Source organism: Lampetra fluviatilis, chromosome 19 (assembly GCF_964198595.1).
Source record: "Lampetra fluviatilis chromosome 19, kcLamFluv1.1, whole genome shotgun sequence".
Lineage (NCBI taxonomy): Eukaryota > Metazoa > Chordata > Hyperoartia > Petromyzontiformes > Petromyzontidae > Lampetra > Lampetra fluviatilis.
Window position 1 is genome coordinate 8,383,796 of NC_136293.1, and position 27,026 is coordinate 8,410,821.

Genomic DNA, 27,026 nt, shown 5'->3' on the forward strand with positions numbered 1-27,026 from the left:
GAGAGGAACGCAATAATTTGACTTTTAAGCTGACTAAATAAAAAAAAATTCCTTGACCCAAAGCCAACCGGTCGGTCAAGTGATAGTATTTTTACTTTCCACTTCGCGAGAGAAAAACAATCGTATTTGAAGGCACTCGCGTTACTTGACCGAACGCCCTCTTGCGCGCTTATTTCGACGCTCAACCCAATGGAGGTGAGCGTCGAAATTCTAAAGCAAACGTAACACCATGTGCGCAACGATTAAACAGCAAGCAGCAACCCTTTGTCGATCCATCGCGGTGGTGTCACGTTTGACGTCATCTCGTGGTGGGGCTGGGAACCGCAACACTATCATCGCGATAGTGGAAGAAAATAACCCCGAGGATAAGCGCTAAATAATCCCATGCCTATGCATGGTTTGTCTTCCTTGTTTATAACGGTATCGTGCATCCTCTCCCCCGCACTCCGCTGCCTTCACGAGGGGCTGCATGTTTGCGCGTGTGTGTATGTGTGTACGCATGCATCCGGCGTGTACGTGTATAAAATGTATAAAGTCAAAGTCGTGCGAGCGTACGAATGTGCTTGTATGCGTTTGGCCGATCATTAGTGTTGCGGTTAGCACCCTGCACTACGAACCCAGCGACCGAGTTCAATTCCCGCTCAAGGCCAAAACCAGTGACGATTATCTGAACCGGTCTTGGGCCTCCCCTAGGTCGACTCAGCCTCAAACGAGTACCTGGTGCAGTGTGTAGTAAACATCGCCAGGAGGGATACAACAGTGGCAGGGCGTGGTGGTGCTGGCCACCCACCCCCACCGTGTGCCGTGCCGGCCTTCACAAGTGCCACTACTTACTTGCCCCAACGGTCTGTTTAGGCTATACACACGGGGTGACCTTTGTCTATTCTGCGAGTGAGTGTGTGAGCGTGTGAGCGTGTGAGTGTGTGAGCGAGTGAGCGAGTGAGCGTGTGAGCGTGTGAGCGTGTGAGTGTGTGAGCGCGTGAGCGAGTGAGCGCGTGAGCGTGTGAGCGTGTGAGCGTGTGAGCGTGTGAGCGCGTGAGCGAGTGAGCGCGTGAGTGTGTGAGCGAGCGTGTGAGCGCGTGAGTGTGTGAGCGTGCGAGCGAGCGTGTGAGCGTGTGAGCGTGTGAGCGTGTGAGCGTGTGAGCGTGTGAGCGCGTGAGCGAGTGAGCGCGTGAGCGTGTGAGCGCGTGAACGTGTGAGCGTGTGAGCGTGTGAGCGTGTGAGCGCGTGAGCGAGTGAGCGCGTGAGTGTGTGAGCGAGCGTGTGAGCGTGTGAGCGTGTGAGCGCGTGAGCGTGTGAGCGCGTGAGTGTGTGAGCGAGCGAGTGAGCGCGTGAGCGTGTGAGCGTGTGAGCGTGTGAGTGTGTGAGCGCGTGAGCGAGTGAGCGCGTGAGTGTGTGAGCGAGCGTGTGAGCGCGTGAGTGTGTGAGCGAGCGTGTGAGCGTGTGAGCGTGTGAGTGTGCACGCAGAGCCGCCCCCTTTACCTTTGCGATCGCCCCCCTTGCGGTCGGGCTTGAGGTTGCGGTTGACGGGGGGCGGAAGCTGCACCTCGGCGGGCACCACCGCACGCCTCGGGGGGCCACCGTTGGAGCCCCTCCTGGGCGCGGCGGGGGGGGGGCGGCACCACGGACGGGCCGGAGCCGGGGGCCGGGGCGGCAACGGTGGCAGCTGCGGTGGGGGGCGGCCCCCCCTGGGAGGTCGGCGGGGAGAGGCCCTCGACGTGGGCGGGGCTCATGGGGATGTAGTTGGTGTCGGAGGTCACGGGCGAGTCGATCTCGTGACCCGGGCTCGGCACCATCGCCACGTAGTTCTGCTCCAGGTCGGACTCGGAGCCGCCCTGCAAGCTCTTCTTGCGCTGGGGGGTGAGGAGGGGGGAGGGGAGGAGGGAGGGGGGAGAGGAGCGCACACGGTGGAAGGGTGCTTGAGTGTACGACCGCGGGAAGGTGCGAGCGATTGAATGCACGGGTGCCTGGTTGACTCAGTGGGTAAGCGAGCGAGTGAGCTGCTGTATAAGTGACTGAGTGAACGAGTGAGTGGGTGGGTTAATGAGTGAGCAAACCATAAAAACTAGTTTGTGAGTGGCTGAGCGAGTGGCTTAGCGAGTGGGGGAGCGAGCGGGTGAGTGGGTGAGCGAGTGACAGAGCGAGCGAGCGGGTGAGTGGGCGACTGCGGGTAGGCGAGTCTCACCATGTACGAGCTGTACCCGTCGCCCACGGACTCGAGCGAGTGACCCACGTCGCTCACCGTCGTGCGGGGGTAGTCGTAGCTGTCCAGCCGGTACGAGTCTACGCAGCGGGGGGCACGGAGAGAGCGGCGCTCACGACCATGATGATGGTGATAACGATGATGATGACTTGAATTGATGATGTTGGTGACAATGGGTCGACTGTGCTATCGCCGTCATGAGACACAGAACCCATTCGGACCTCTCGCACAGCCTGCAGCTGGTGACTGACTGGTGACCGGTGACCGACCGGTGACCCCACCTCGTGGAGATGACTGTGGCTGTGCGTTGACGGTAACAGGCAGGACTTAATACGTCCGGCTCGGCGATCCGGAAAATATTTCCGCGCCCGGCCACACCACATTCAGTAAACCCTCCCGCCGTGGCCTACCCCGGTTTACCGGCGACCTGGAAAACATTCGGCGACAATACAAGCCCAGGCAACTGCGTCTCGCGGCGACGCTTCGCACCTCCGCAGTTGGGGTCGACGGGCTGCCCCCGCCGCTCGCGGCGACGGCTACGGCCGCGCGCCGACAGCGGTCGAGGCCACAAAGCGTCGATGGCGGGACCGGCTCTTACCGCGCGCCGCCTTGGCTCCGTCCAGGCTGGAGATGGTGTTGCTCCTCCGCGCCACGGTGGGCGGCGGAACCAGGTAGAGGCCTCCGTCGCTCTCCGACTGCGAGCGCGGGTAGCTGTACACGCCGGCGCCGCCGCCGCCGTTGGCCGTCTCGGCGTCCCTCTCCCCGGCCGGCGTGCCGGCGCTCGGCTTGGGGGGCCGCGGCGGGGGCGTCCCCGCGTCGGGCAGCAGCGCGGGGCCCCCCGACAGCGAGGTGGGGGAGGCGCCGCCCGCGGAGGCGGACGGAGTGGTCTGCCCGCCGTCGAAGCGGAAGACGCAGGGGACCTGGTAGAGCGAGGACGAGGTGGGGGCCGACGGGGGGGTGTCGTAGGTGGGCTGCTCGCTGCTCATGGAGTAGCTGAGCGCGGGGGGGGGCGGGGGGGCGCAGTGGGGAGGGGGGCGGGGAGAGACGGCGTCAGCGTGCGAGTTGTGTTACCGTGCCAGTGTGTCAGTGATGGCGACGGTGTGGCTTGCGTGAGCGTGTCACTGTTGGGGACGGTGTCAGTGTGATCGTGTGTGTCTTTGTGTGATGGGGAGCGGAAGTGTAGCGGTTGGCACGCGACCGCGGTGCGGGCACATGCCGGTGCGGTACACATGCCGGTGCGGTACACGCGGCGGTGCGGTGCGGCGAGGGGCATCGTGCGGCGCACACCTGCGGGGGTAGCTGTAGATGGCTCCCGAGAGGTCCCCGTCCGCCTCCAGCAGATCTGCCGCGGAGGAGGGGGGCGGAGGGAGCGGGGGGCAGAGCGGGCCAGGGGCCAGGTCGTACGCCGGGGGCACGACCCCGTTCATGACCCCTTTGGAGGTCACGGGGGGCGGCGCGTTGTGGTTGAGGTCGGTGTCGCACACGGGGCTCGGGCTGCGGGGACACGAGCACGTGTGTACACGCTTGAGCACACGAATACGTGTGCATGCGCGCACACGTAAATACATATATGCACACGGACGCACACGAACGCACACACACAGCCACATACACACACACACAGTCACATACACACATAGCCACATACACAGCCACACACACACAGCCACACGCACACACACAGCCACACGCACACACACACAGCCACACACACACACACAGTCACTCACAGTCACACACACACAGCCACACACACACACAGCCACACACACACAGACACACGCACACAGCCACACACACACACAGCCACACACACAGCCACACAGCCACACACACAGCCACACACACACACAGCCACACACACATACACACACAGCCACACACACACACACAGCCACACACACAGTCACACACACACACAGCCACACGCACGCATGCACTCACTCGGCGGGCGAGCGGTTGGCACCGCAGTCCCCCAGCAGGAGGTACTCGTCCGCCCGGGGTGCCGGTGCGGTGGAGCGCGTGGAGCTGGGAGCGCGGGCGCAGGCGACGGCCGTGGGAGTAGAGGCACGCGTGTGTGTACACGTGTGTGTGTGTGTACACGTGTGTGTGTGTGTACACGTGTGTGTGTGTACACGTGTGTACACGTGTGTACACGTGTCGTTGTATGTGTTTTTGCAGGGTTGTGTGTGTGTGTTTAACACGTGGATGTGTTTGTATGTGCGCATCACACAACATTGAGCGTGTGAATTATGAGTGTAAAAATGATTAATTATTTATGCATGCATAAATGAACAAATAATGCATTGGTATGTGAGAAAAATATTGAAAAAACAGAGGGGGGTGAACGGATAAGGGGCAGATGGGGGGGAAACACAAAAAACAAAATTAACAAATGTATGTCAAAAAAATCATAAAACAACAGCAACAATGACAAAGCGCAAAAAATCGCGGATGAACAGAAGCGCGCGCGCGTTTTGTGTGTGCGGTGTGGGATCACCCCTCCCCGGGTCTCTTTACGACTGGGTACCGATGCCAACGTCGTGGAAGGCAACGTCGGGGGGAGGGGGGGGCAACATCTACCGAGTATCGACGCATCGTCGATCCGTCCACAACAAATCGATTCTTAAGCTCACAACGCACCCATCGAATTGTGACGTGTGCACTGCGACAGGCCACACTGTAATGCCCCCCAGCCGCGGCTTGTGGCAATCATCGCTCCCTACCGGCCGACTCGTCTCCCTTTGCAAGCCGGGTGCTAAGTCACCGAGTGCCACACAGGGACAGCTGAGATTGGCGGTCGGTTGTGGGGGGGGGGGCGATGCTTCGTAATGTGCCCCTGCGATGTGGGAAACACGTGTGGGTGTGTGTGTGTGGAGTGTGTGTGCGTTTACGTGTGTGTGTATGTATGCGTTTGTAGGTGTGTGTATTTGTGTACACGTGTGTTTGCACGCGTAGGGGTATGTGTTTTGTATACACACGTGTGCTTGTGTGTGTGTGTGTGTACATATGTGCATGTTTGTATGTTTTTTAATATACACGTGTGGTGGCACGTGTTTTTGCGGGTGTGTGTATGTATGTGTGTGTGTATACAAGTGGGTGTGTTTTGCACACTGCACGTGTGTTTGTATGCGCGAGTGCATAGCAGTTTCGCGGGCATTGGGGGGGGGGGGGGGCGGCACCCCACCTTCCTTCGGCGGACGACGAGGGGGTCACGCACTCGGCCAGCAGGAAGTACTCCTGGCCGTCCCCGCTCGTGCCGTCCTGCCTCGGCACCTCCGGCTCGCCGTGCCCGCCGCCCGTGGTGGGCAGCGCGTACGGCGGCGGTGGCGACGTCACCGCGCCGCCCTCCGACAGCAGGGGCTGCTGGGAGACGGCCGCCCCCCCCGTGGCGGACGTGCGACGTAGCGGGCCGCTACCGACGGCCACGCTGTTGATCTTGACTTGGTCTGCGGTGGGCGGAGGGGAGGGGGCCGGACACGCAACAAGAATCCGATTCAAGGTGATGTCTGTTGTCTAAGCAGGTGAGCGCTCGTTGAGAATGAGTAAAATGTAAAAGTGCAGCCCTGAAATCGCTCCCTAACACGGCTACTCGCCCCCCTCCAGTACCCCATTGGAGTTCCAACTCCAGAGGGCATTCTCGGCCGGCTCTTCGGCGTCGACCAAACATGTCGGTAAGAGGTTTCCGATCGACGGTGCTATCTTAACTATTCTGTGGAATCTCTTCTGTGCTACGTATTCCGTGGTGCCTATTCTAAAACACAGACATCAGACGATTGCTCGCATTTGCACGATTCACAGCCCCGTGTCGGGGAACGTGGAACTGACTAACCACGTTTTTATTGTTCTTCCGCGCGAGTACGTCGCTTTTGATCGTAACGTTCGGAGTTTAAAACGCGACTCAAGACCGCTCTCGTCTCCTCCGTGTGACATCGTTTTAATCTCGGTCCACCTTCAGTCAATACCCGCACGAGACTGTGCACACCTCAAGCAATTACATGGGGGGCAAAAAGGCAAAGGTGCAGCCCTGCAATTGCCTGCTCGCGCCACTGCTGGCAGAACGGCCTCCACCGAGAGGGAGCTCTGGAGGGTATTTTGGCCTACTTTTGTCACGTTGGCCAGGGATCGCTTGAAAGAGGTGGGGGTACCCACGCTTTTCCCCACCAAACGTCCGTAGGCCGCGGTGAGACCGCGGTGCTCGGCTAGCGGCTCTGCCTGGGAGGGCGCACACAGGCCAGCAGGGCTGGGACACCAGGGTGGGTCCTCTTAGCACTGGTTTTCTTTCATTTTCGTCCCAATATTTTACGCAAACCGTTTGATCAATTTGGCCGGTTTTCTCTAGATTAAGTCCCGCATAGCAACAGAACTTTATACCAGATTTTCGTACAAATTGAATCATCTTTCTAAAATTTATTATGCCCCCCCCCCCCACGCCCTATTACGCCCCATTACGGACAGATCTAATGCATGAAAGCTTCGCTTGTCCTTCCTCCACACCTCCAGTTAGCACCACGGTTGGCTAGGTTACGGTGCAAAAGAAGTCCAACATACACGCACATACATACCTTGGTTACAAAGCGTTCATTAAACAAATTGGAACAAAGGAGATTTGTTTGCTTCTTGGCCCAGCAAAGGCTCGTCTGAGGCGTGCGATGGTTTTTCAAGGGGGTCCTGCTGGACAATAATTTTGGCCAATTACCGCACCCTCAGGGATTCACTCTGCAAGAGCTCATCAGTGAGCCACGACCAGCGATAAAGCTGCCAAGGAAAGCACAGGCTGTTGTATGAATGACAAATCACGTGAACTGTGTGCTGATCCTGAATATATGATAAAAGCTGGTATATATACATACACATAAACAAGTATAACCCGTAAAAACAAAGTTTTTCACTATAAATCCTTTATATGCGTGGCGGCTAGAGTCCTCTCGTCCTCTGGCTTGAGATGGCTGCCACCTATGGGTCAGATGATTGCATGGCACCATTAAGCAATTGGTAATTAAACATAATATTTTTGTCCTAAAAAGTGTAAAATTTTGGAAAAAAAATTTCACGAACATTAATTGTCACGCACAACGAGTCTGTGTGCAAAATGTCAGCTCGATTGGATCACGGGAAGTGGGTTAAAAAACGACCGAAAGATTTGCACGGTCGTAAGCAAGCAAGCAAGCGCGCAAGTGAACTTAATATAAAGGATTTAAAAATGTTCTCTCGTTCCCAATTATATTCCGATTCAGGGTCACGAGTATAAAAAGAAACCGAGAATGCCTGGTTTGAACATTGCGGTGCGTGCAGCGGCCCCCAGAGTGGCTGCAGGGGTCACGTGAACCCATGACAGGACCCGCGACAAACCGACAGACCGTCGATTCTTCCACAACATCGATTCAGCTGCTGGCAGCGGGAACGTCAAAGGCTCACCTCCTCACACCGCCGGAATCCTCACACCGCCAGGGAACGTTGGGTTTTATTTAACCTGGCGGAGGGGCTGCGACTGAAATTCGCTGTCTTTATTTAACCTAACGGAGGAGTCACGATTGGGATTCACTGTCTTTAACCGAGCGGAGGGGCGTGCGTACGATTTAAATTCTTCATGAGATTGAGATTCACCGTCTTCATTCAACCGAGCAAGGTTATGTGGGGAGGTGGTGGGTGGGTGGATGGGAGTGGCGGGTGGGAGTGGTGGGTGCAAGTGGTGGGTGGGAGTGGTGGGTGGGTGGATGGGAGTGGCGGGTGGGAGTGGTCGGTGCAAGTGGTGGGTGGGAGTGGTGGGTGGGTGGATGGGAGTGGTGGGTGGGAGTGGTGGGTGCGAGTGGTGGGTGGGAGTGGTGGGTGGGTGGATGGGAGTGGTGGGTGTGAGTGGTGGGTGCGAGTGGTGGGTGCGAGTGATGGGTGGGAGTGGTGGGTGGGTGGGAGTGGTGGGTGGGTGGGAGTGGTGGGTGGGTGCGAGTGGTGGGTGCGAGTGGTGGGTTGCGAGTGGTGGGTGGGAGCGGTGGGTGGGTGTGGTGGGTGGGAGCGGTGGGTGGGAGGGAGCGGTGGGTGGGTTTTGAGAGCGACCGTGACCGCGATTCGATATCTGGCTGCCGGACAGGAGGGGAACTGCAAGGGGCTCCCAACGGCCGCCGCTTCCAGGAAAGCGGCGTCACGGCGTTTACAGAAACGCTCCCGGCACCCGTTCTAGGAAGGGTCCCACCCCCCCCCCCGGAGCTGCAGAGGGGGGGGGGCGGTGGCCCAGGAGAATTGTGATGTGGTTGGAGACAGACGGTGGGCGGGGGGGAGGGGGTGATCAGAGAGAGGGAGGGCAGGGGGGGCTGGTAGGGTGAGGGAGGGGTGGTTTTTAAGGGGACGAGGTGCTGAAGAATTGGAACTGGACGTAGGGGTGATGCGGAGAGGGGTAGAGAGAGGGGGTGATCGATGTGTGGGGAGTCGGATGGTGGAGGAGGGCGGGGGGAGGGGTGTTGGACGGGTTGGGCTGAAGATATGGTGGGGTTCGATGGAAGGGTGTCGGGCTAAAGGAGAGTTGGGGGAAGGTGTGGAGGTGTGACGCGTGGAGGTGTGATGCTTGGAGGGTGCCAGAGTGGGAGGGGGATTGAATGGGTGGGGATTTGAAAGGGTGGGGCTGAAGGAGCGATGTGGATGAGAGTGGTGATTGTGGTTAGGGGCCTGGAGAGGTGATTGTAATTATCAGAGATGGGGTGGGTGGAAGGGTGGAGGGTAGAGTGGTAGAGGTGGTGGTGGTGGGCGCGGAAGTGCAGCAGTTTCCACATTGGGCCGGTCCTGGACCTTCCCTAACTCAACTCAGCCTCAAATGAGTACCTGGTGCGGTGTGTAAACATCGCCCATCGCCACGTGTGCCGTGCCGGCCTTCATAGGTGCTCGCTAACAGCACTTGCCCCAACAGCCTGTTACGGCTATACGGATCTTTTGTCTTTCAGTGGGAGCGTGAAGTGTTGATGAAGCAGAGTGACCACGGAGGTGGTGAGGAGGGCGAGAAGGAGGAGCGTTGATTCGCGTTGCGGAAGGTTTCCTGGCCGAGGCGCCGCTGTCGGCTCGCCCCCCAGTCTCGCGGTGGAGCGAGGGGCGGAGGACGTCTCGTCTCCGAGCCTCGCGAGCCGAGGAGGCAGAGAAAAAACAGAAGTGGTGGAGCGCAGAAAATAAGAAACAAACACGCGCGCAGAGGAAGAGTCGACAGGGAGAGAGTGTGGAGAGAGATAGTGGAGAGTAGAGAGAGATGAGGTGGTGGGGGCATGAGAGAGAGTGGAAAGAGAGGGAGAGAGCGTAACCGCTTGTGCCCGCGTGTGTCCCGTGAACCCGTGCGACCCCGCGTGGAGTCGCCGCCACGCGTCTGTGCCCACGAGCGGAGCATGGGGCAGGGCACCACCAGCACCGCCACCACCACCACCACCGCCACCACCAACCACCACCAACAACCGTCAAGAGCACTGGCACCACGACGACCAGAGCCAACACCGTCGCTGCAGATGCTGCGGCAAGCGGCATCACCACCGTGAAAAACACCGGCACCACGAACAACGCCGCTACCAAACACCACCACCGCCACCAACAACAACAACACCAAGATAACCACAAGCAGCAGCGGCAGCAGCCAATGCGAGAAGCTGCAAACGACAGCGGAGCCGCGCGATCGCCGCTAGGTGGCGCACTTTGGCAATTCCACAATCTCCTCCCCACCACGCAACGTGCCCCCCCCCCACCCCCCTAGAGAAAACAATGCACAGAGAAAAATGTGGATTTGTTACTTCCTGCGGTTCAATCAGGATTTGTATTCTTTTCATATAGTTGAATTGCAATGCTGGGCTAAAGATCGTGGGTAATGCCCGATACTAACCATCACTGTCACCAACACGACCGCGCCAAAACCATGACCACCAGAAAACAAAAAACAAAGATCCCCCGTATAGCCTGAACAGACTGTTGGGGCAAGTGCTGTTAGCGAGCACCTATGAAGGCCGGCACGGCACACGAGGGGGTGGTTGACCAGCACCACGCCCGGCCGCCTTTGCTTCCCCAGTGGCGATGTTTACACACCGCACCAGGTACTCAATTGAGGCTGAGTCGACTGTGAGGAGGCCCAGGTCTAATTCAGATAATCCTCAATGGCGTTGGCGGTGAGCGGGAATCGAACTGGGCGTTCATAGCACAACGCGCTAACTGCTACGCTACCCGCTCCCCACATCGCTGCCACCATGACACCACAGCTAACAGCAACAGCAAGGATCCCCCGTGGGGCCTTTAACAGACTGTCGGGGCAAGTGCTGTTAGCGAGTAGCACCCATGAAGGCCGGCACGGCACACGAAGGAAGGAGGGTAGAAACACGACCAGCACCACCATCACCACCACAAACGCCACCACCACCAGCCAGAGGTCGCAAATGGGCTTTGATTCCTTACCCGTACCCGGCCGTACCAGGGTCGCAAAAAGGTACCCGTACCCGTACCCGGCTGGGTACGGGTAGCCGGGTATCGGGTAGGGTACGGGTATCGGGTACCCGATTGCGACCTCTGGGATGAAGCCAAGTTGCAGGCGCGGGTGGGTTGATTCTAGGAACTTGAATTGTGAGAAGAGACAAGACGTTGGGAAATGAGTGACAAACGGTGACTCACCAGTGACTCACGGCCTTCTCACTCATTGGTTGGGGCGAGTCACGTGCGGCTACCCGTACCCGTACCCGGCCGCACCAGGGCCGCAAACGGGTACCGGTACCCATACCCAGCCGGGTACGGGTAGCTGGGTATCGGGTAGGGTACGGCTATCGGGTACCCGATTGCGATCTCTGCCACCAGCACCACCGCCAACACCACCGCCAACACCACCAGCACCACCACCACCACCGCCACCGCCATCGCAGCCACCGTCCCCACCGAGCGGTGCACGGAGGGGCGGCACGCGGCACGCGGCACGCGGCACGCGGCACGCGGCACGCGGCACGCGGCACGCGCTCTCTCTCTCTCACCGTCATCGTGCGGGTTGAAGCCACAGACGCTGCAGATGCACTGCACCCATCTGTTCATCTCCTCCTCGCTGTCGGCCACCAGGTAGAAGGTCCTGTCGAGCGTGCGCACGTCGAAGATGAAGGAGTGCAGGAACTCCTTGCGGTCGAAGCTGAGGCCGGCGTCCACCTGCTCGCACAGGTTGAGGTCGATGATGCGCAGCGGCTTGCGCGAGCCCTCGCTCTTGTAGTACTCGAGCACGTCCGGGTCGCCGCTCAGCCGCCCGCTGCGCAGCACGAACCACCGCTTCTTCCACGCCTGCTCGTCACGCGGGCAACAGCGACCATGATAAGACGGATGGTTGGATGGAGAGGTGCGTGGACAGATGAATGCAGAGATGGATGGATGGACGGATGAACAGATAGATGAATTGATAAAGAGATGGATAAACAGATGAACAGATTGATAGATGGATGGACGGGCGCACAATCATACAGATTGATGGACAGACATTTAGATGCACGGATCAAAAGATGGACTTACAAACAGATGGAATGGCGAAGAGATAGACAGGCACGAAATCACATGGACACACCGATGGACAGGCAGATGGATGGATGGTAAGATGGATGGGTAGGCAGATGACAGATAGCGAGACAGGCACACAGACAGATGAAATAAAGGATAGACAGATGACAGATGAACAGGCAAACAGATACTGTAGAATGTAGATGGATGGGGAGACACAATGAGATGGATAAACAGACGAACAAACAGACGCATGCATGCGTGAATGCATGCACCCCCGCACAGCCAGAACATTTAGGAGTGGAAAAAATATTTTCGCAAATAAATAATAGAAACAAGACTTAAATTGGATGAGGCATCGGGCAATGATCGGCGGCGACAGGCAATGACGGTTGGGACGGGAGGGAGTGACGAGATGGAACTGACAGGACGCATGGGAGCGGAGGGGTGCGCGGCAGGGCCAGGCAGGCCAGACGGGACAAACGGGACATCCTGGGCGGACAGGACACGTGGAACACAGAGGACACGTTGTGTGGTGGGAACACTGGGGAAGTAAGAGAGACGGAGGGGTCAAGAGGTCACAAGTCTCAATCGCATCGCAAGCCGCTGTCGCTTCGTGCAAGCCCTGGGTGTCCGTCTGACACTGGCATCTCGCACCGCCAGTGTAGAATGAGTTCAATGTACGCAACGTACAGCATCTTCCATGATAAAGGTTTTTTTGGGTTAGATCGCGTAAATATATAAATGCGTCGTTAAAACCCGCCACCACCCGACACAGCCAACTAGTAAGGGTTGTCACGTAAACAGAACGTGGCCAGACAAGCTTTAGAATTGGCCACGTTCTGTTTACGTGACAACCCTTACTGGTTGGCTGTGTCGGGTGGTGGAGGGTTTTAACGACACATTTATATATTTACGCGATCTAACACAAAAAACCTCTATCATGGATGATATCGGTCGCGAAAGCCTCCTACGTGTTAAACGTACAACATTTTACTCCGCGCGAGAGAGAGGACCGCGCGAAACTATGGCGGTGGGTCCGAACCCCCACTTTCAAACGCTGCGTCCCAGCAGTGCGGGGTCAGTGTCCCCGCCACGGCCGTTACGAACCCCCCCCACGATGCAACGCCGTGGTGTATGTGGCATCCCCACACCCCCCTACATACCACACTGAACCACCCCCACCCTACCTCCCCCCAGTCCACAGCTGCCCCCCTACTCCCCCGTCGCCCCCCCTCCCTGCCCCCCGCTATGTGTAAGTGTAAATCTCGGCGGCGTGATGGTGTCGGTATAAATAGCCGCGCGACGCCGCCGCCACCGCCGCGGCGCATTCCCGCGCGCCGCACACAGCCATGACATTTGCGGAGAGACGCGAGGGTGGTTGGGGGTGTCGGGGCGAGGAGTTTGGGGGGCGGGGGGAGAGGAGGGGGGTGGCAAAGTGGTGGTGGTGGTGGTGGTGGTGCAGCGGTTAGCGCCACGCTGCGCTACGAACCCGGAGACCCGAGTTCGATTCCCGCTCACGGCCAACACCCAGTGACGATTGTTCGAACCGGTCCTGGGCCTCCCCTAGGTCGACTCGGCCTCAAGTGAGTACCTGGTGCGGCGTGTAAACATCGCGTGGCCAACTCCTTCGAGCCCAAAGTCCCACCAGCACGAAGCGCCGGTCGCTGGATGTTGCCGCGTAGAACTTTTAACCACGCCATTTTTCAAGGAGACGATTTGCCGATTATGAATTGTGGGTAAACCGACGCAGGATTCTTAAAACGCGCCTGGGATCGCTCTCAAACATGCATCGGTACCCCCCCCCCCCCTCGTCCCAGCAGGTCTCGAGGTCCAGCGACACAGTCGTTGAGTTGCCAACACTGGCCTGGGACAACAACAACAACCGCCGGCCGTTGAGTGGCCCTCCAACCCGCGGCAGCGTTGGAGGTCGCCACCATCCCCTGCCTTGCCGGGGGTACGACGGGCAGTACGGCAAGCGGGTCGATTTCCATCCGTAGTCAATCTGTACGGAGACGAAAGTGCTGCCCCCGTCCGCACTCCGGTTACCGCCCACGCGTGCGAACAGAGTTCACCAACGATTCCAATATGGGAACGCAGAGTTTGGGCCATTTGTTGGCACCGGTTCCGGCTGCCTTCCCCAATGCTCCGTGGGGCCTCCTGCGCCTCCGAATTGCGCCCCCTCTCCCCCGCCGCCGCCGCCGTCGACAGCGGACGAAACACTGCGCTGGTTACAAAGCAGGCCTCGGAATAAGACGCCCAACAATGAACAAACGGATTCCCGGGGCCTGACCCGAGGAGAGAAAGGGGAACCTGGGAAAGGGGACCACAAGGGAGAATCGGGGTTCCGTCTCGCAAGAGGGCCTTGCGGACTCCCACACCGCACCCCACGCCCCCCCCCTCCCGTGCCCCCCCCCCTCCCGTGCCCCCCCCCCCGTGCCCATGTCTCACCCCCAACACCGCAGCTGTCACGCAAATGCCACCCGCTTGTCCCACAGCATCGTGGAGACAGACATCTCAAGCTGCGAGCTCTCAAATAAATAATGAAGCAAGTAACAATGCGGTGCACTGTGTGCCGACGAACAGGGCTCGGTCAACGCCGCGCGTGTACAGTACGTGGACACGTGCAGCCCCCCTTTCGGCAAATCCGCTGCTGGATGAGGAGCCTCGATCCCCAATGCCGCGCGGCCAGTCGCTGGGGGGTTAATTAAGCGTCTTCGCCACGCTGGTCACTGCGGGTTGGTGGCGAGGACATTGCAAAAGTGTGTCATTTGGCTCCACCGTCCACTGTTGCCCACCGCGTAGCTCCGAGGCCTATAACACTTGTTATGCATGGTGGCCGCCCACCCAAGCGCTACCCAGGCTCACAGAGCTTGGGCTCATGGAGTGACGTGAGCGGGCAGCACCGCGACATCGATACAATCATCGCCATCGTCGTCGTCATCATCATCGATCTCAAAAACACGCGACACGTACCACGCTCCAGAGGCTTAGACACCGACTCACATGGGAGTGGGGTCGCGGTTATGATTGATTTGGGATTGAGACTCAGACTCGAGTGGGATTGAGACGAGGGTGGGATGCAGTGAGAGTGAACCGTTGAGGCCGCCACCTGTCAGGGCCTTCTCTGAACTCCGCGCAGCTGGGATAAAAATATCACAAGGCCCACGTCATTGCGTGCAGTTGTGGGGGGCAGGTGTAACGAGTGGGGGGTGGGTAGGTTGGTGTGAGTTGGTGGAGGGGGAGGAGGGGTTAAATCAGCACGTTACTAAACGTCACAATGCCCCCCATGACGCGGGGCTAACAGGTGCTACAGGCAGCTGCGTGGCGACCACTGCCGGCAGAGGGCAGCGGCAGCCGCGTGCATCGTTGTACTGCACTCCGACGCTACCACATTCATGCTTCCCCCATCCCCGCTCCCCCACCTTCACCAACCCGCACTGAGCAGATCTGGCGAAGTATGGTCAAGTCACTGGCGCGACCCGCACGGCGTGGGGGTGTGGGGGAGGGGAGGCCATCCATCCAGCAGTGGAGATGCCATCGACAATAGCGGCCGCTGTGGTGGCAGCAGCGGACGAAGCAGCGCGGCGCGCCACCCATCACTGCCGCCTCTCTCTCTCTCGCCTTGTGTCACTCAACGCAAAACATCGAAACGGCTTCACCACCACCACCACCACTCCTCTCACCACCACCGCCCCTCTCACCACCACCACTGCCGTACCTCACCACCACCACCCACTCCTCTCACCACCACCACCACCACCACGCACCTCACCGCCCCCCTCACCACCACCACCCCTCTCACCACCACCACCACCACCCCTCTCACCACCACCACCACCCCTCTCACCACCACCACCCACCCCTCTCACCACCACGCACCTCACCACCACCCACCTCACCACCACCACCACCCGCCTCACCACCACCACCTCTCTCACCACCACCCACCCCTCTCACCACCACCCACCTCACCACCACCACCCACCTCACCACCACGCACCTCACCACCACCACCACCCGCCTCTCCACCATCCACCCCTCTCACCACCACCCACCTCACCACCACCACCCACCTCACCACCACCACCCGCCTCACCACCATCGCCGCCGCCCCTACCTGCCCGCTGACTCACCTAGGCGCGAAAGTAACTTGCACAACAAGCGCAGCACGGATGATGACACCGACGCCCACACTCCCACGCAGATGTTTGTGTGCGCGCGTTGTCTCGTGTTCAGGGCTCGCTTGTTATTGTTCGGGGGGGGGGGGGGGGGGTCGCACCGCGCCTGTGCCGGGGGACGACTCGGCCCAATTTCGCCGTCACAAAAACGAGAGCCTGACGGCGGCGGTCACGGGCCTGGTGAGCCCGTAACAAGGTAAAGGTGCAGCCCCTGCGATTGCTCGTCTGCGCCACCGCCGGCGGAATGGCCTCCGCTCAGAGGGTGGCCCAAGTGCCTCTGCCAATAGAGCATTTGGCCTACTCCTCCGCACCATGGCAATACTTCCTGCAAGACGTGGGCACATGTAACCGTGGGGTTATGCGCGAGCACGTGGCAATAAAAAGTGGTTAGGGGCATCAGCCAGAATCGCAGAGATGTGAGGTTTGAGGGGGTGCCACGGTGGCTAGGAGATGTTCAGTACCTCGCCTGGTATACAGGAGGTCGTGGATTCGATCCCGACCCTGACGCCGATATATTTGGAGTTTGCGTGTTCAACCCGTGGTCGCGTGGATTTTTCTTCAAGTCCTCCAGTTTTTCCCCTCCGCATTTAGAAACGTGCATTTAGAGAATTTGGCTGTTATAAATTTCCACATCATAAGCCATTTCGTTGAGCTATCATCTGTGACCAGGTCGCTTCTAAACAAAAGGGCTACGTAGCTGAGTGGGCCTTACCTGATATAATAAAAAATAGTTTAGTTTGAATCTGGGTTTCGGTTGCCTCTGCTTCAACTGCGATTCCATGTACTGTATAGCAAGTTGATCGTGTCGGCCAGGTCATCAATGATTTACATCGAGACCCATAGACTTACACTGCGATTGACCGACTCAGGTCGAGATCCATAGACGCACAGAAAGAGCATTGGCTCACAGAGGGCCAGACTCGCAGAGCAAGAGTAGACTCACATGAAGAGCCATGGATTGAGTTGGGACTCAATTTGATTCTCAGGTGTTGCAATTTTCAATTCAACCACCAATGACTGCACAAATAAATCACCACCTTAAATTTGGTATTTCATTCAAACTTGGCAAAATTCCAGCTGTGAGAATTAAAATTGTCAATTAAATCGTCAAACAACCACCATTATTCGATATCGCGATGCTCGGGGAAAGTGCACCCCCTGAAGTGGTTCCGTGATTCCCACTTCCACGTTCTTTACCACAGGGGTTGACGCACCGCCCTCGCGGATGGATGTCCCCGTCTCGTGACGAGACGCCAATAACAAGCGGGGTAAAGGAGGGGAAAATATTTCATGAAGGGACAGAAATAATCCTCTCGGGCTGGGCGGAGGTCAGAATCACTCGACTCGCAATCGAAAGGTCAAGAATTCTAAGATCCTGTTTGCGTGTCGATCCCTCTGAGTCGGTTCGGAGTCAAACAAAAAGCACCACTTTGTGGCAAGTCACCCGAGAAAGCACGTGTCCGCAAAGCACGTGTTCGCGAAGCACACCGCATGCTGTGTGGATAAGAATCAACCATTTTCCGTGCATGCAAACATCACGCAAATATAACATTTCGGTTACGAGTGGCTGCAAAACGATACGGAGCCACTGAGGTGGGACTGACAGCGCAAGGGTTCTTGCTAGGGTTTTGGGTTTTGGCCGAGGAAGGGATTCTGGGTTAGGGATAGGATTAGAAAGAGAGCTAGGGTTTGGATCAAGGCTACGACTATGGCTAGAATAGGACTAAGGCAAAAGATAGGGCTGGGGTTGGTAAAAGGTTTAGAGCAAGGGATAGCGTTATAGTCAGGGTAATGGTCAGAGCTATAGCTGGGGCTAGGGTTATGTTTAGGAATAGGATACAAGCCAGAGTTATGGAGAGGGTTAGTTACTAGGACTTCGGTTAGGACTAGTATTCGGGATTTATGTACATGTTGAATTTCTTTCGCACCGTACGTAGCCGACCGTGCTAATCGGAGGTGCGGGGAAGGACAACAAACTAACACACAAAGAGTAGTTCTAAAGAAGTGAGTTTTCAATCGAGATGATGATTTAAAATTGAAAAGCTCCCAGTGGCTTCCTAATATCGGAAGGAAGAACGTTCCAGACGGCCGCAGAAGCGCATCTGAAAGCGCGCGACGCGGTGACCGCCTTTGTTCGATAGCCAGCCAAAAGCCGCTGCGAGGATGACCGCAGTTCGTGTGATGGTTCATGCTCCTTGAGGAGGATAGGGTTAAGGCGAGGGTTAGGGCTAGAGTTTAGTCCGTGGCTAGAGTTTGAGTGAAGGCGAAGGGCTCCGATTGGAGCTGGGTTTTTCGGGCCAGCCCCTAATGCGCTTGTGCTGGGACTCGCGTCTGAGGGGGGGGTGGGGGGGGACTGGTGCTGGGTTTTGGGGGGGTGGCCGTGGCTTCACCCTCGCACGCCATTCGCCGGACCGGCACAACGGCGAGCCGTGCGACGAGGGAAAAGGCCGGAGCCCTACGGGCCGGGCCCTCGCGTCACACGTTCCGTCGCGGCGGCACAAAGGGGCCCCTTTCTCAACGGCCGGGCGCTTTCAAGTTCGTCCTCGCTCGGTGGCGCCGAATCGGCGCGTCCAAACGTCTTGAGTTAAAAAGTCGCAGCCCCGGGGTTTCCGGGGAGAGGGTGGAGGGGGTGAGGAGATTGGGATGGGGGGGCTGCATGTGGTGCGGGGGAGTGCGGGTGGGGGAGCCAGGGAGGAGAAGGGGGGGGGAGGGAAGGGGGATGCTGACTCTGCTGAGTTTGACCCCAGTGGCTGCGCACGCTGCCTTGGCTGCAGATTTTCCCATCGGACGGGGAGCGGTTCGGAGCGCCGACGTCCTTGGAGGCAGCGGCATCGCGACCCGGAGTGTTCAGGCGGTGCAACTGCACCAGGGCCAATGGGCCAGAGGGGCCCAGGCACCCGGCAACAACCTTAATTAATTCCTTGCACCAAGGCCCACGCCGACCACGCTACACCAGCGGGAAGGAGAAGCGAGCAAAGCTCCATCCCTCCGTTCGTCATCGGCAGAAGGCCGCGACGCGGTCCGTCCCGTCCGCTCGCCAATACATGATTCTACGAGTCACGCGCATTGCGATTGGTCAACGGGAACCCTGCAGCAAAATGTAGATTCTACCACACAGGCAAAGAGCTCGACTCCTTAGGCACCTTCAGAGGTCAATATGGCTCGTTGTGAACGCCCGAGACGCGGGGCAGCCGGCGGCGTCGAGAGCGACGTGGCCTGCGGGGAAACCCGCCGGGGATTTCTTTGTCACAAAAAAGTCCTCGCAGCCCCAGGGGCTCTCTCCGTGTTGTCCGTTTGCGCTGGCGGTGCTCACGCTGTGAAAGCAACACAAGGGGAGCTTCTCTCCGCCTTCCCGTAATGTCCCTGTTGTTGCGGTGGAACGCCCCGTTACGCGGCGGTCCACAATAAATGTTTCATTCTCAGAGCTGGCAAAGTTCCCGCAGTGGCGGCGGCCTGGGGGGGGGGGATCCAATAATTTGCGGACGCTGGATTGTGACCCGTGACTTACCGGATCGAGGGGATTGATCTCGGGATTTAACGAGCGTTGGATGATTAAACTAAAAACGTGCCAGCAAGGAGTGACGTAACGAGTGATTCACCACCGATAACTAGCGATTTGCAAGTGCCAATAAATGTCACCAGCAATGTGCCAGTGACAGGTGACACAGCTAGCGATCGGAGCCGCATCGGGTGACACGAGCGGGCGACGCTGCTGCTGACTCTGGTCGCCCGCCCAGTGGTGCCAGCGTCTCGGGGCATCATCACCAACACCCCCACCGCCTGCCTACCACGCTCTGATCGCTCCGCGGATTTCTTTTTATTTTTAGCGGTAGCCGGAGAGTGTCCCATTACCGAGCCCTCCTCCATCTCCTCCTCCTCCGCAGCACAACACGACGCACTGTACATCTATCTTATCCCTCCCCATTGCATCTCCCTGCCGACGTCTCTCTCGCCCTCCCGACTCGTGTTATCTCCCACTATCCCGCCCAACATCTCTCTCCCTCCAGAAATATCGTATATGCCTCTCGCTCGGCCGACATCTCCGCGCTGATGCAACGTATCTCCCTCCCGATACGCTGTATCTCCCCCCTCATTCCTTCCCGACATCTCCCTCCCTCACCGTTGCACATCCTTGCCGACCTCTCCCTTCCACCAATTTGTATCTCCCTCCCCCTCTCCTGACACATTGTACTCGATTTCTTGTAAGAGACGCAGCCCACCATGGCTTGTGAAACTGTGCGCGTTTCGCCGCTTCTGTCTGGATTATCCGAGCTCTGTTTTCTCCAGACGCGTCTTCCCCCCCCCCCTGCCCCCGGTTCCCTTCCACGTACACAGCAATGTGCGAGGACTTCACCGAGCCAGGAAAGCCTCTACGACCCTCCAAGGGCGATCGTTGTGAAACGCGATCTCCATCCAACGGTGGCTACGAGATGTTAACTCCCTCGCCTGGTACACAGAAGGTCGTGGGTTCGATCACGGCCCTGACGCCTGCTGCCGTATATTTGGAATGTGCATGCTCTCTCTCTCTCATCATCACGGTGACTAGGAGATGTTAACTCCCTCGCCTGGTATACAGGAGGTCGTGGGTTCGAACCTGACCCTGACCACTGTAAATTTGGAGTTTGTGTGTTCTCCCTGTGGTCGCGTGGATTTTTCTCTGGGCCCTCCGGTTTTTCCCTCCACATTTAGAATCAACATCACGCGTTTAGAGTATTTGGCTGCTATAAATTTCCACGTGATAAGGCAATTCGTTGAGCTATCATTTGTGGCCAGGTCGCTTCTGAAAAAGAGCTACAATATAGCTGAGTGGGCCTTACCTGGGTAAAAACTGACGCCTGCTGCTGTAGATTTGGAGTTTGCGTGGCTCTCTCTCTCCCCGTGGTGGTGTGGATTTTTCTCTGGGTCCTCCTGTTTTTTTCCCATCCACATTTAGAATCAACGTGCGTTTAGAGTGCATGGCTGCTATGAATGTCCACGTGAAAAACCACTTCGTTGGCCCCATCGTTTGCTGCCTTCCCCCCCAACCCATCCGCGCTGCTCACTCCCTGCCTCTGCTCAAGTCCAGGCTCAAGGCCCTTTATTTTTCTTTACCTCTGCTTATGACTCAAATTGGCCGGAATGCGTCAGATCTCATCAAAGTTTGTTGCGGCTAAGCAGGGTTGAGCCTGGGTAGTGTGGAGCCCAGTAAACGAGCAACGTTGGACCAAAGTTGGCCCAAACATTGCAATGTTTACTGGGTGGATGGGCGACCACCCTGCATCAAAGGCAGGTGGCAGTAGGCGTCGTGGGCAGTCGTAATTAAATCCCGAAGCAAAATTAATGACAAACCCAGGCTGTGGAGCATGCCCAAGCCACGTCCCACACCCACAGCCCAGCCAAGGTGCCATCAGCAAAGTTTAAAATTAATTATTTTTCGTTTTGATCCTCTCCGCACCTCCCAGCCCACGCTCTATATTTAGGGCGCCTGAGTGGGTGTCCCACACAGAGCTCGGGCCCAGCGGCACACCGTGGAGGCAGGCCGCAACCACGCGTCAAAGTCAACACGAGCCTGAACCCTCACGCAGGCCACAACCCCGACTCGAACACAGGTCACAGCCACTACACTCACACAGCTACAGCACCAACACAGCTACAGCTACAACACTCACACAGCTACAGCACTAACACAGGTCAGTCACAACACTCACACAGCTACAGCACTAACACAGCTACAGCACTAACACAGGTCAGTCACAACACTCACACAGCTACAGCACTAACACAGCTACAGCACTAACACAGGTCACAGTCACAACACTCACACAGCTACAGCACTAACACAGGTCACAGCTACAACACTCACACAGCTACAGCACTAACACAGGTCACAGCTACAACACTCACACAGCTACAGCACTAACACAGGTCAGTCACAACACTCACACAGCTACAGCACTAACACAGGTCACAGCTACAACACTCACACAGCTACAGCACTAACACAGGTCAGTCACAACACTCACACAGCTACAGCACTAACACAGCTACAGCACTAACACAGGTCACAGCCACAACACTCACACAGCTACAGCACTAACACAGCTACAGCTACAACACTAACACAGGCCAGAGCTCCAAGCCCTAACCCGAACATTATCCATGGCCCACAACCTCAACTTTGTAGAATCCCAAGCCATAAAACGACCTCTAATCATGGCGATGAGTCTCTGGCCCACCAACACTAACATTAACCGGAGCTCTAAACATGACCTTAGAGCCCTAACATCAACTGTAACCCTGACACTAGCCATGGTGATTGGTCCAAACAACACCTGCCCTAATTTAAGACGTGTACTCACACAATAAACATGAAGCATAACCTCGCCACTTAGCCGAACGTACGTGCGGCGCTTTTGTCAATCCACTGCTGGATGAGGGCTGGATGACACTGAACATTCGCCTCTAATCAATCCATAACCTTAACCCTGTGAGCACAAAAGTGTCCAAGCAGCAGCAGTGGGTGTGGACTTCAGGGTGGGATGGAACACCAAAGTGTCGTAGCGATTGGGTCACTCGCCCGACTCCGAGTTCAATTTCCGGCCACGGCCAACGAGCGGTGACGAATATCCGAACAGGTTCAGGGCCTCCCTGAGGTCGACTTTGCGTACAAATGAGTACTTGGTGAGGTGTTGGCGAAAGAAGAAACAAAAACCCCATCAGCGACTGAGGAGTCGGGCGTGACGATGGCCTCGTGGTGTGCCCAGTGCCAGCTTAGCAGCACTTTGCCCCAACGGGTCTGTGCGAGGCTATATGGGGGATCTTTGTCTCTGTTGGGGCTGGGTCGAAGCCGTTTGGTTTTTTGTTGTCTTCGTTGTTTTTCTCCTCGCGGCTCTTTAATTATTCACGCAGGGAGTGAGCGGCGGGGGGGGGGGGTTAAACGCCCTGCGCCCGCGCTCACAGCGCTGTCAAAATAATAATAATGAAAACAATAATAATAATAAAAACAATAATAATAAAAACAACAATAATAATAATAAAATAACAACAATCATGAAATCATAATAATAAAAATAATACAAATAAAAACAATAATAATACAAATAATAAAAACAACTGCCCGGGAAGACTGGGTGATAAAGGTGCTGGCGTGGCAACTGGACACTGAAGGGCGTGGCAGGTGGACAAGGGAGGAGTGGCAGGTGGACAAGGGAGGGGGTGGCAGGTGGACAAGGGAGGGGGTGGCAGGTGGACAAGGGGGGGCGTGGCAGGTGGACAAGGGAGGAGTGGCAGGTGGACAAGGGAGGGGGTGGCAGGTGGACAAGGGGGGGGGGTGGCAGGTGGACAAGGGAGGGGGTGGCAGGTGGACAATGAAGGGCGTGGCAGGTGGACAAGGGAGGGGGTGGTAGGTGGACAAGGGGGGGGGTGGCAGGTGGACAAGGGGGGGGGTGGCAGGTGGACAAGGGGGGGGTGGCAGGTGGACAAGGGGGGGGTGGCAGGTGGACAAGGGAGGGGGGTGGCAGGTTGACAAGGGGGGGGGGGGTGGCAGGTGGACAAGGCAGACGGTGGGTGGATGTTGTGGGTGAGGTTACGGAGGAGACAAGACGTGATGGCAGGTGATAACAGCTGAGAGGTATGAGAGATGATAGGTGATGATGATGGGGGAGGTATGAGATCATCAGGTAAAGGGCAAAGATGCTAGGAAAGAGCAGGAGATGCTAGGCAACATTAGGTGAAGGTGTGAGTTGGCATGCGGAGGTCATGGCGAACAGGTGGAGGTTGTGTATGCCAGGTGAAGGTCGGAGATCATAGGTGAAGGTAAGATAATGGTCGGAGGCTACAGGTAGGGGAATGGTATATTCGGTGTAGAAGGCGTTTAGATGCTCGCTAGGCAACGATGAGCAGAGGGACGATATCGCTTAAGGTATTTTGGTGGTGGGAGGGGGACGATCGGGTGGGTGTTGGCAATAGATGAAGGTATTCGGTGGGAGGGAGAGAGGGACTGTGTAGTAGGTGGAAGGTGAAGCTACGGCCGTGTCGTCACAATCGCATTCTCCGTGATCGCGTGGCTCGGCACAGGAAAAACTCGTTTGTGATGTCGCCCAGAATTGGGGGAAACGCAGAGCCAGCTGAAATGGGACACAAAAAACAACGAATTCTCCTACGCGGCGCACACGCCTACACACACACACGCAGGCAGGCAGGCATGTGAACGTACACGCATTCAAGTATGTAAACACCCACAACCACACAAGACAAAGATCCCCACGCCCCCGTAGAGGCTTAACAGACTGTTGGGGCAAGTGCTGTTAACGAGCGTATATGAAGGCCGGCACGGCACATGAGGGTATGGGTGGAAAAAAAACACGCCCGGCCGCCTTTGTCTCCCTTAGTGGCGATGTTTCAAGTAGCTTTGACACAGGCGTACATCTACACACAACTACACCCACACACAACTGGTACACATACACCCAACTCACGCATGTGCGTGTACATGCTCTTAACTCGCTTGAACACACACACACACACGTGTCTAAATGTATGAACACAATTGTACCCCTTACAAGGATCTGTCTGCCTTTGTAATCCCCCAGTGCTAATGAGTTCGCACCGCACCAAGTATTCATTTGTAAGGATGAATCGACGTATTTCTGATAATCGCCACTCGCGATGGGCGAGGGATCGAACTCCGACCGTCACGGTTGTGTTTTTCTTCATTTAAACGCAGTGCGCCGACCACTGCGCCACCGCTCCCCACACACAAACACCCACACAATCTATGAAGCGTAATACACCAAGACAAAGATGAACCATGTAGCTTGTGACATTCGTTTCTCGGGGCAATCAATGGCTGTTAGCGAGGACCTATTGAGGCCGGAGTGAGCGTGTCGAGATCCACGCCCGGTCGTCTTTGTCTCTCCAATGACCGACGTTTAAACACCGCACCGAGTGCAGGATCTGTGTTCAGATATTCGCCACTGTTTGGTTGGTCGTGAGCGGGCATGGAACTCGTGTGGGCCGGGGTTCGTAGCGCAGTGCGCTAACCATTGCGCCACCGCTCCACGCGTACACATTCTAATTACGCACGCGCGCACACACACAACACACTCGCACACTCGCACACTCGCACACTCGCACACTCGCACACACGCACACACCCACGGACATTCAGGCAGGCACGCACGCACGCCCGCCCGCCCTGCTCTTTGTAAATCGTCCACAGCGTGGCCACTCCGCCTTGCTGTGCTGCATTTTTTTGAGACATCAAAAAAGATCGAGCCGACGGTGGAGTGTTTACGCAAAGCAGCAGGGCAATAACAAAGACAAAGCTCCCCCGTATAGCCTGAACAGACTATTTTGGGGCAAGTGCTGTGAGCGAGCACCACGCCCGGCTGCCTTTGACTCCCGAGTGACCATGTTACTTTTTTTACACATTGCGCCAGGTGCTCATTTGAGGCTCAGTCGACCTAGGGCAGGCCGGGGACCGGTTCAGATAATCGTCACCGGGAATTGAACTCGGGTGGCCAGCTTCGGAGCGCGACGCCCTAACCGCTGCACCACCGCTCCCGCAAAGACACCCACACACAGCCACAATTGCCGATATTTATTCACTTGCTTCAGTGTAGGTTGTTTAACCATACTTCACCACGCTGGTCAATGGGAGGTTTTCTTAGTGGAGGAGGGAATGAATGTCCAGGAATCGAACGGGAATTGACCTCGGATGAACCGGGGATCGTAGCGCAAACGGTTGTAACCACTTTGCCCATACTCGTCATTATGCACGGCTTCCTAACAGCGTAAATACGCTTATTAGAACATAAACATGCAGGTGATTCAGTTACAGGTGTAACCATTTACTGTGGCGAGTCATGGCCGCGATTTGACCCAAGAATGTCAACTTTTTTTTTTACAATTGACGCCACTCTCAAAAGCAAGAGTCATCGACGAATATATCGATTATTCAGCTCGCGGACGCGCACGGCGAATTGCGTCGCGTGTGATGGAGCCGAGTCGGGCGTGCCGATGATGCGTTCACGACTCCACGCGGCGCCTTCAGCCACAAGAGGCCCTCTCCCTCCCATTCAGCAACACCGCAAACAAATGTCGCTCGCAATCGTCGTGAGCGTCGCCGTGGTTCAACATAAGTAACGCACATCCGACCCTCCACATACCAAAACGACACAATGTATATGAAAACGTATTTCCTGCACAACCCATCAAGTCGCATGGCATTCTGGGAGTGCATCATTTTTTCATCAGCAATGATTCAAGAAAAAGCATTATACTCTGGGCCGGTTTCGACATTCAGCCTCTCGTCAGCAGTGCTCTGGCTTTTGCTTGAATCGATGCTGGCGGAATGGGCGATCTTACAGGCGAGGCTCTTGACGCTGTGGGGGTCCCGGTTCAACGCACAATCATAATACCGCTGTAACCTCAACATAATCAGAAGTGTCGTTGTGTAAGAAATACTTTTTTTGCGTACGGAGAGACGGATACGTGAAGGAAGCATATTGCCCGATTATTTACTTTGTTTTTTTTTAAAGAGTACTCTTTAATTGCATCAACAATTGAAACCCCCTATGGATGAGAGCGCGTGAGAAGTTTAATCGAAGGAGTCCTACATTGGATTCTTTGGCAATGCCCCTTCTGAAGGTCTTGTGAGGTTTTCAGTAAACGTCAATAGAATATAGGTGAAGTCCCCGGAGGAAGCCTCACACACACACAAATACACACACAAACACACACACACAAAAACACACACACACACACACACAAACAAACAAACACACACACAAACAAACACACACACACAAACAAACACACAGACACAAACAAACACACACACACAAACAAACACACACACACAAACACACACACACACACAAACAAACACAGACACACACACAAACAAACACAGACACACACAAACACACACACAAACACACACAAACACAAACACACACAAACACACACACTCGAGGGGAATACCTACAACACGTGGCCGTACACACTTCAAACGTTGTTCATCGAGATGAAAAAGAAACACCGCTAAACCGGTAACCGTTCTCACTACCACGATGAGCGGTTCCGGCAAAGGAGGTTGTCATTTCGGAAGCTCGCCCCATTGCTACAACTGCCGCGCCCGGAGATCGGGGAGTCGAATCGGCGACCCACGACTCTGTGTATCG

At 56.6% G+C, this 27,026-nt stretch overlaps 1 protein-coding gene across 5 annotated transcripts in view; it reads right to left on the minus strand.

Moving 5' to 3' along the window:
- The window catches only part of LOC144937610 (GRB2-associated-binding protein 1-like), a 103,094-nt gene that overhangs the window by 4,425 nt on the left and 71,643 nt on the right, over positions 1-27,026 (minus strand). For 4 of the 5 annotated variants that reach the window (XM_078864942.1, XM_078864941.1, XM_078864945.1 and 1 more), the window contains exons 2-8: positions 11,176-11,470; positions 5,391-5,652; positions 4,148-4,231; positions 3,491-3,697; positions 2,802-3,196; positions 2,186-2,283; positions 1,483-1,853 (exon numbers count right to left, since the gene is read on the minus strand). In XM_078864942.1, the coding sequence (XP_078721068.1) occupies positions 1,483-1,853; positions 2,186-2,283; positions 2,802-3,196; positions 3,491-3,697; positions 4,148-4,231; positions 5,391-5,652; positions 11,176-11,470 (1,712 nt within the window). The remainder of the gene's footprint in view (positions 1-1,482; positions 1,854-2,185; positions 2,284-2,801; positions 3,197-3,490; positions 3,698-4,147; positions 4,232-5,390; positions 5,653-11,175; positions 11,471-27,026) is intronic. The other variant, XM_078864943.1, reaches the window with a different exon arrangement.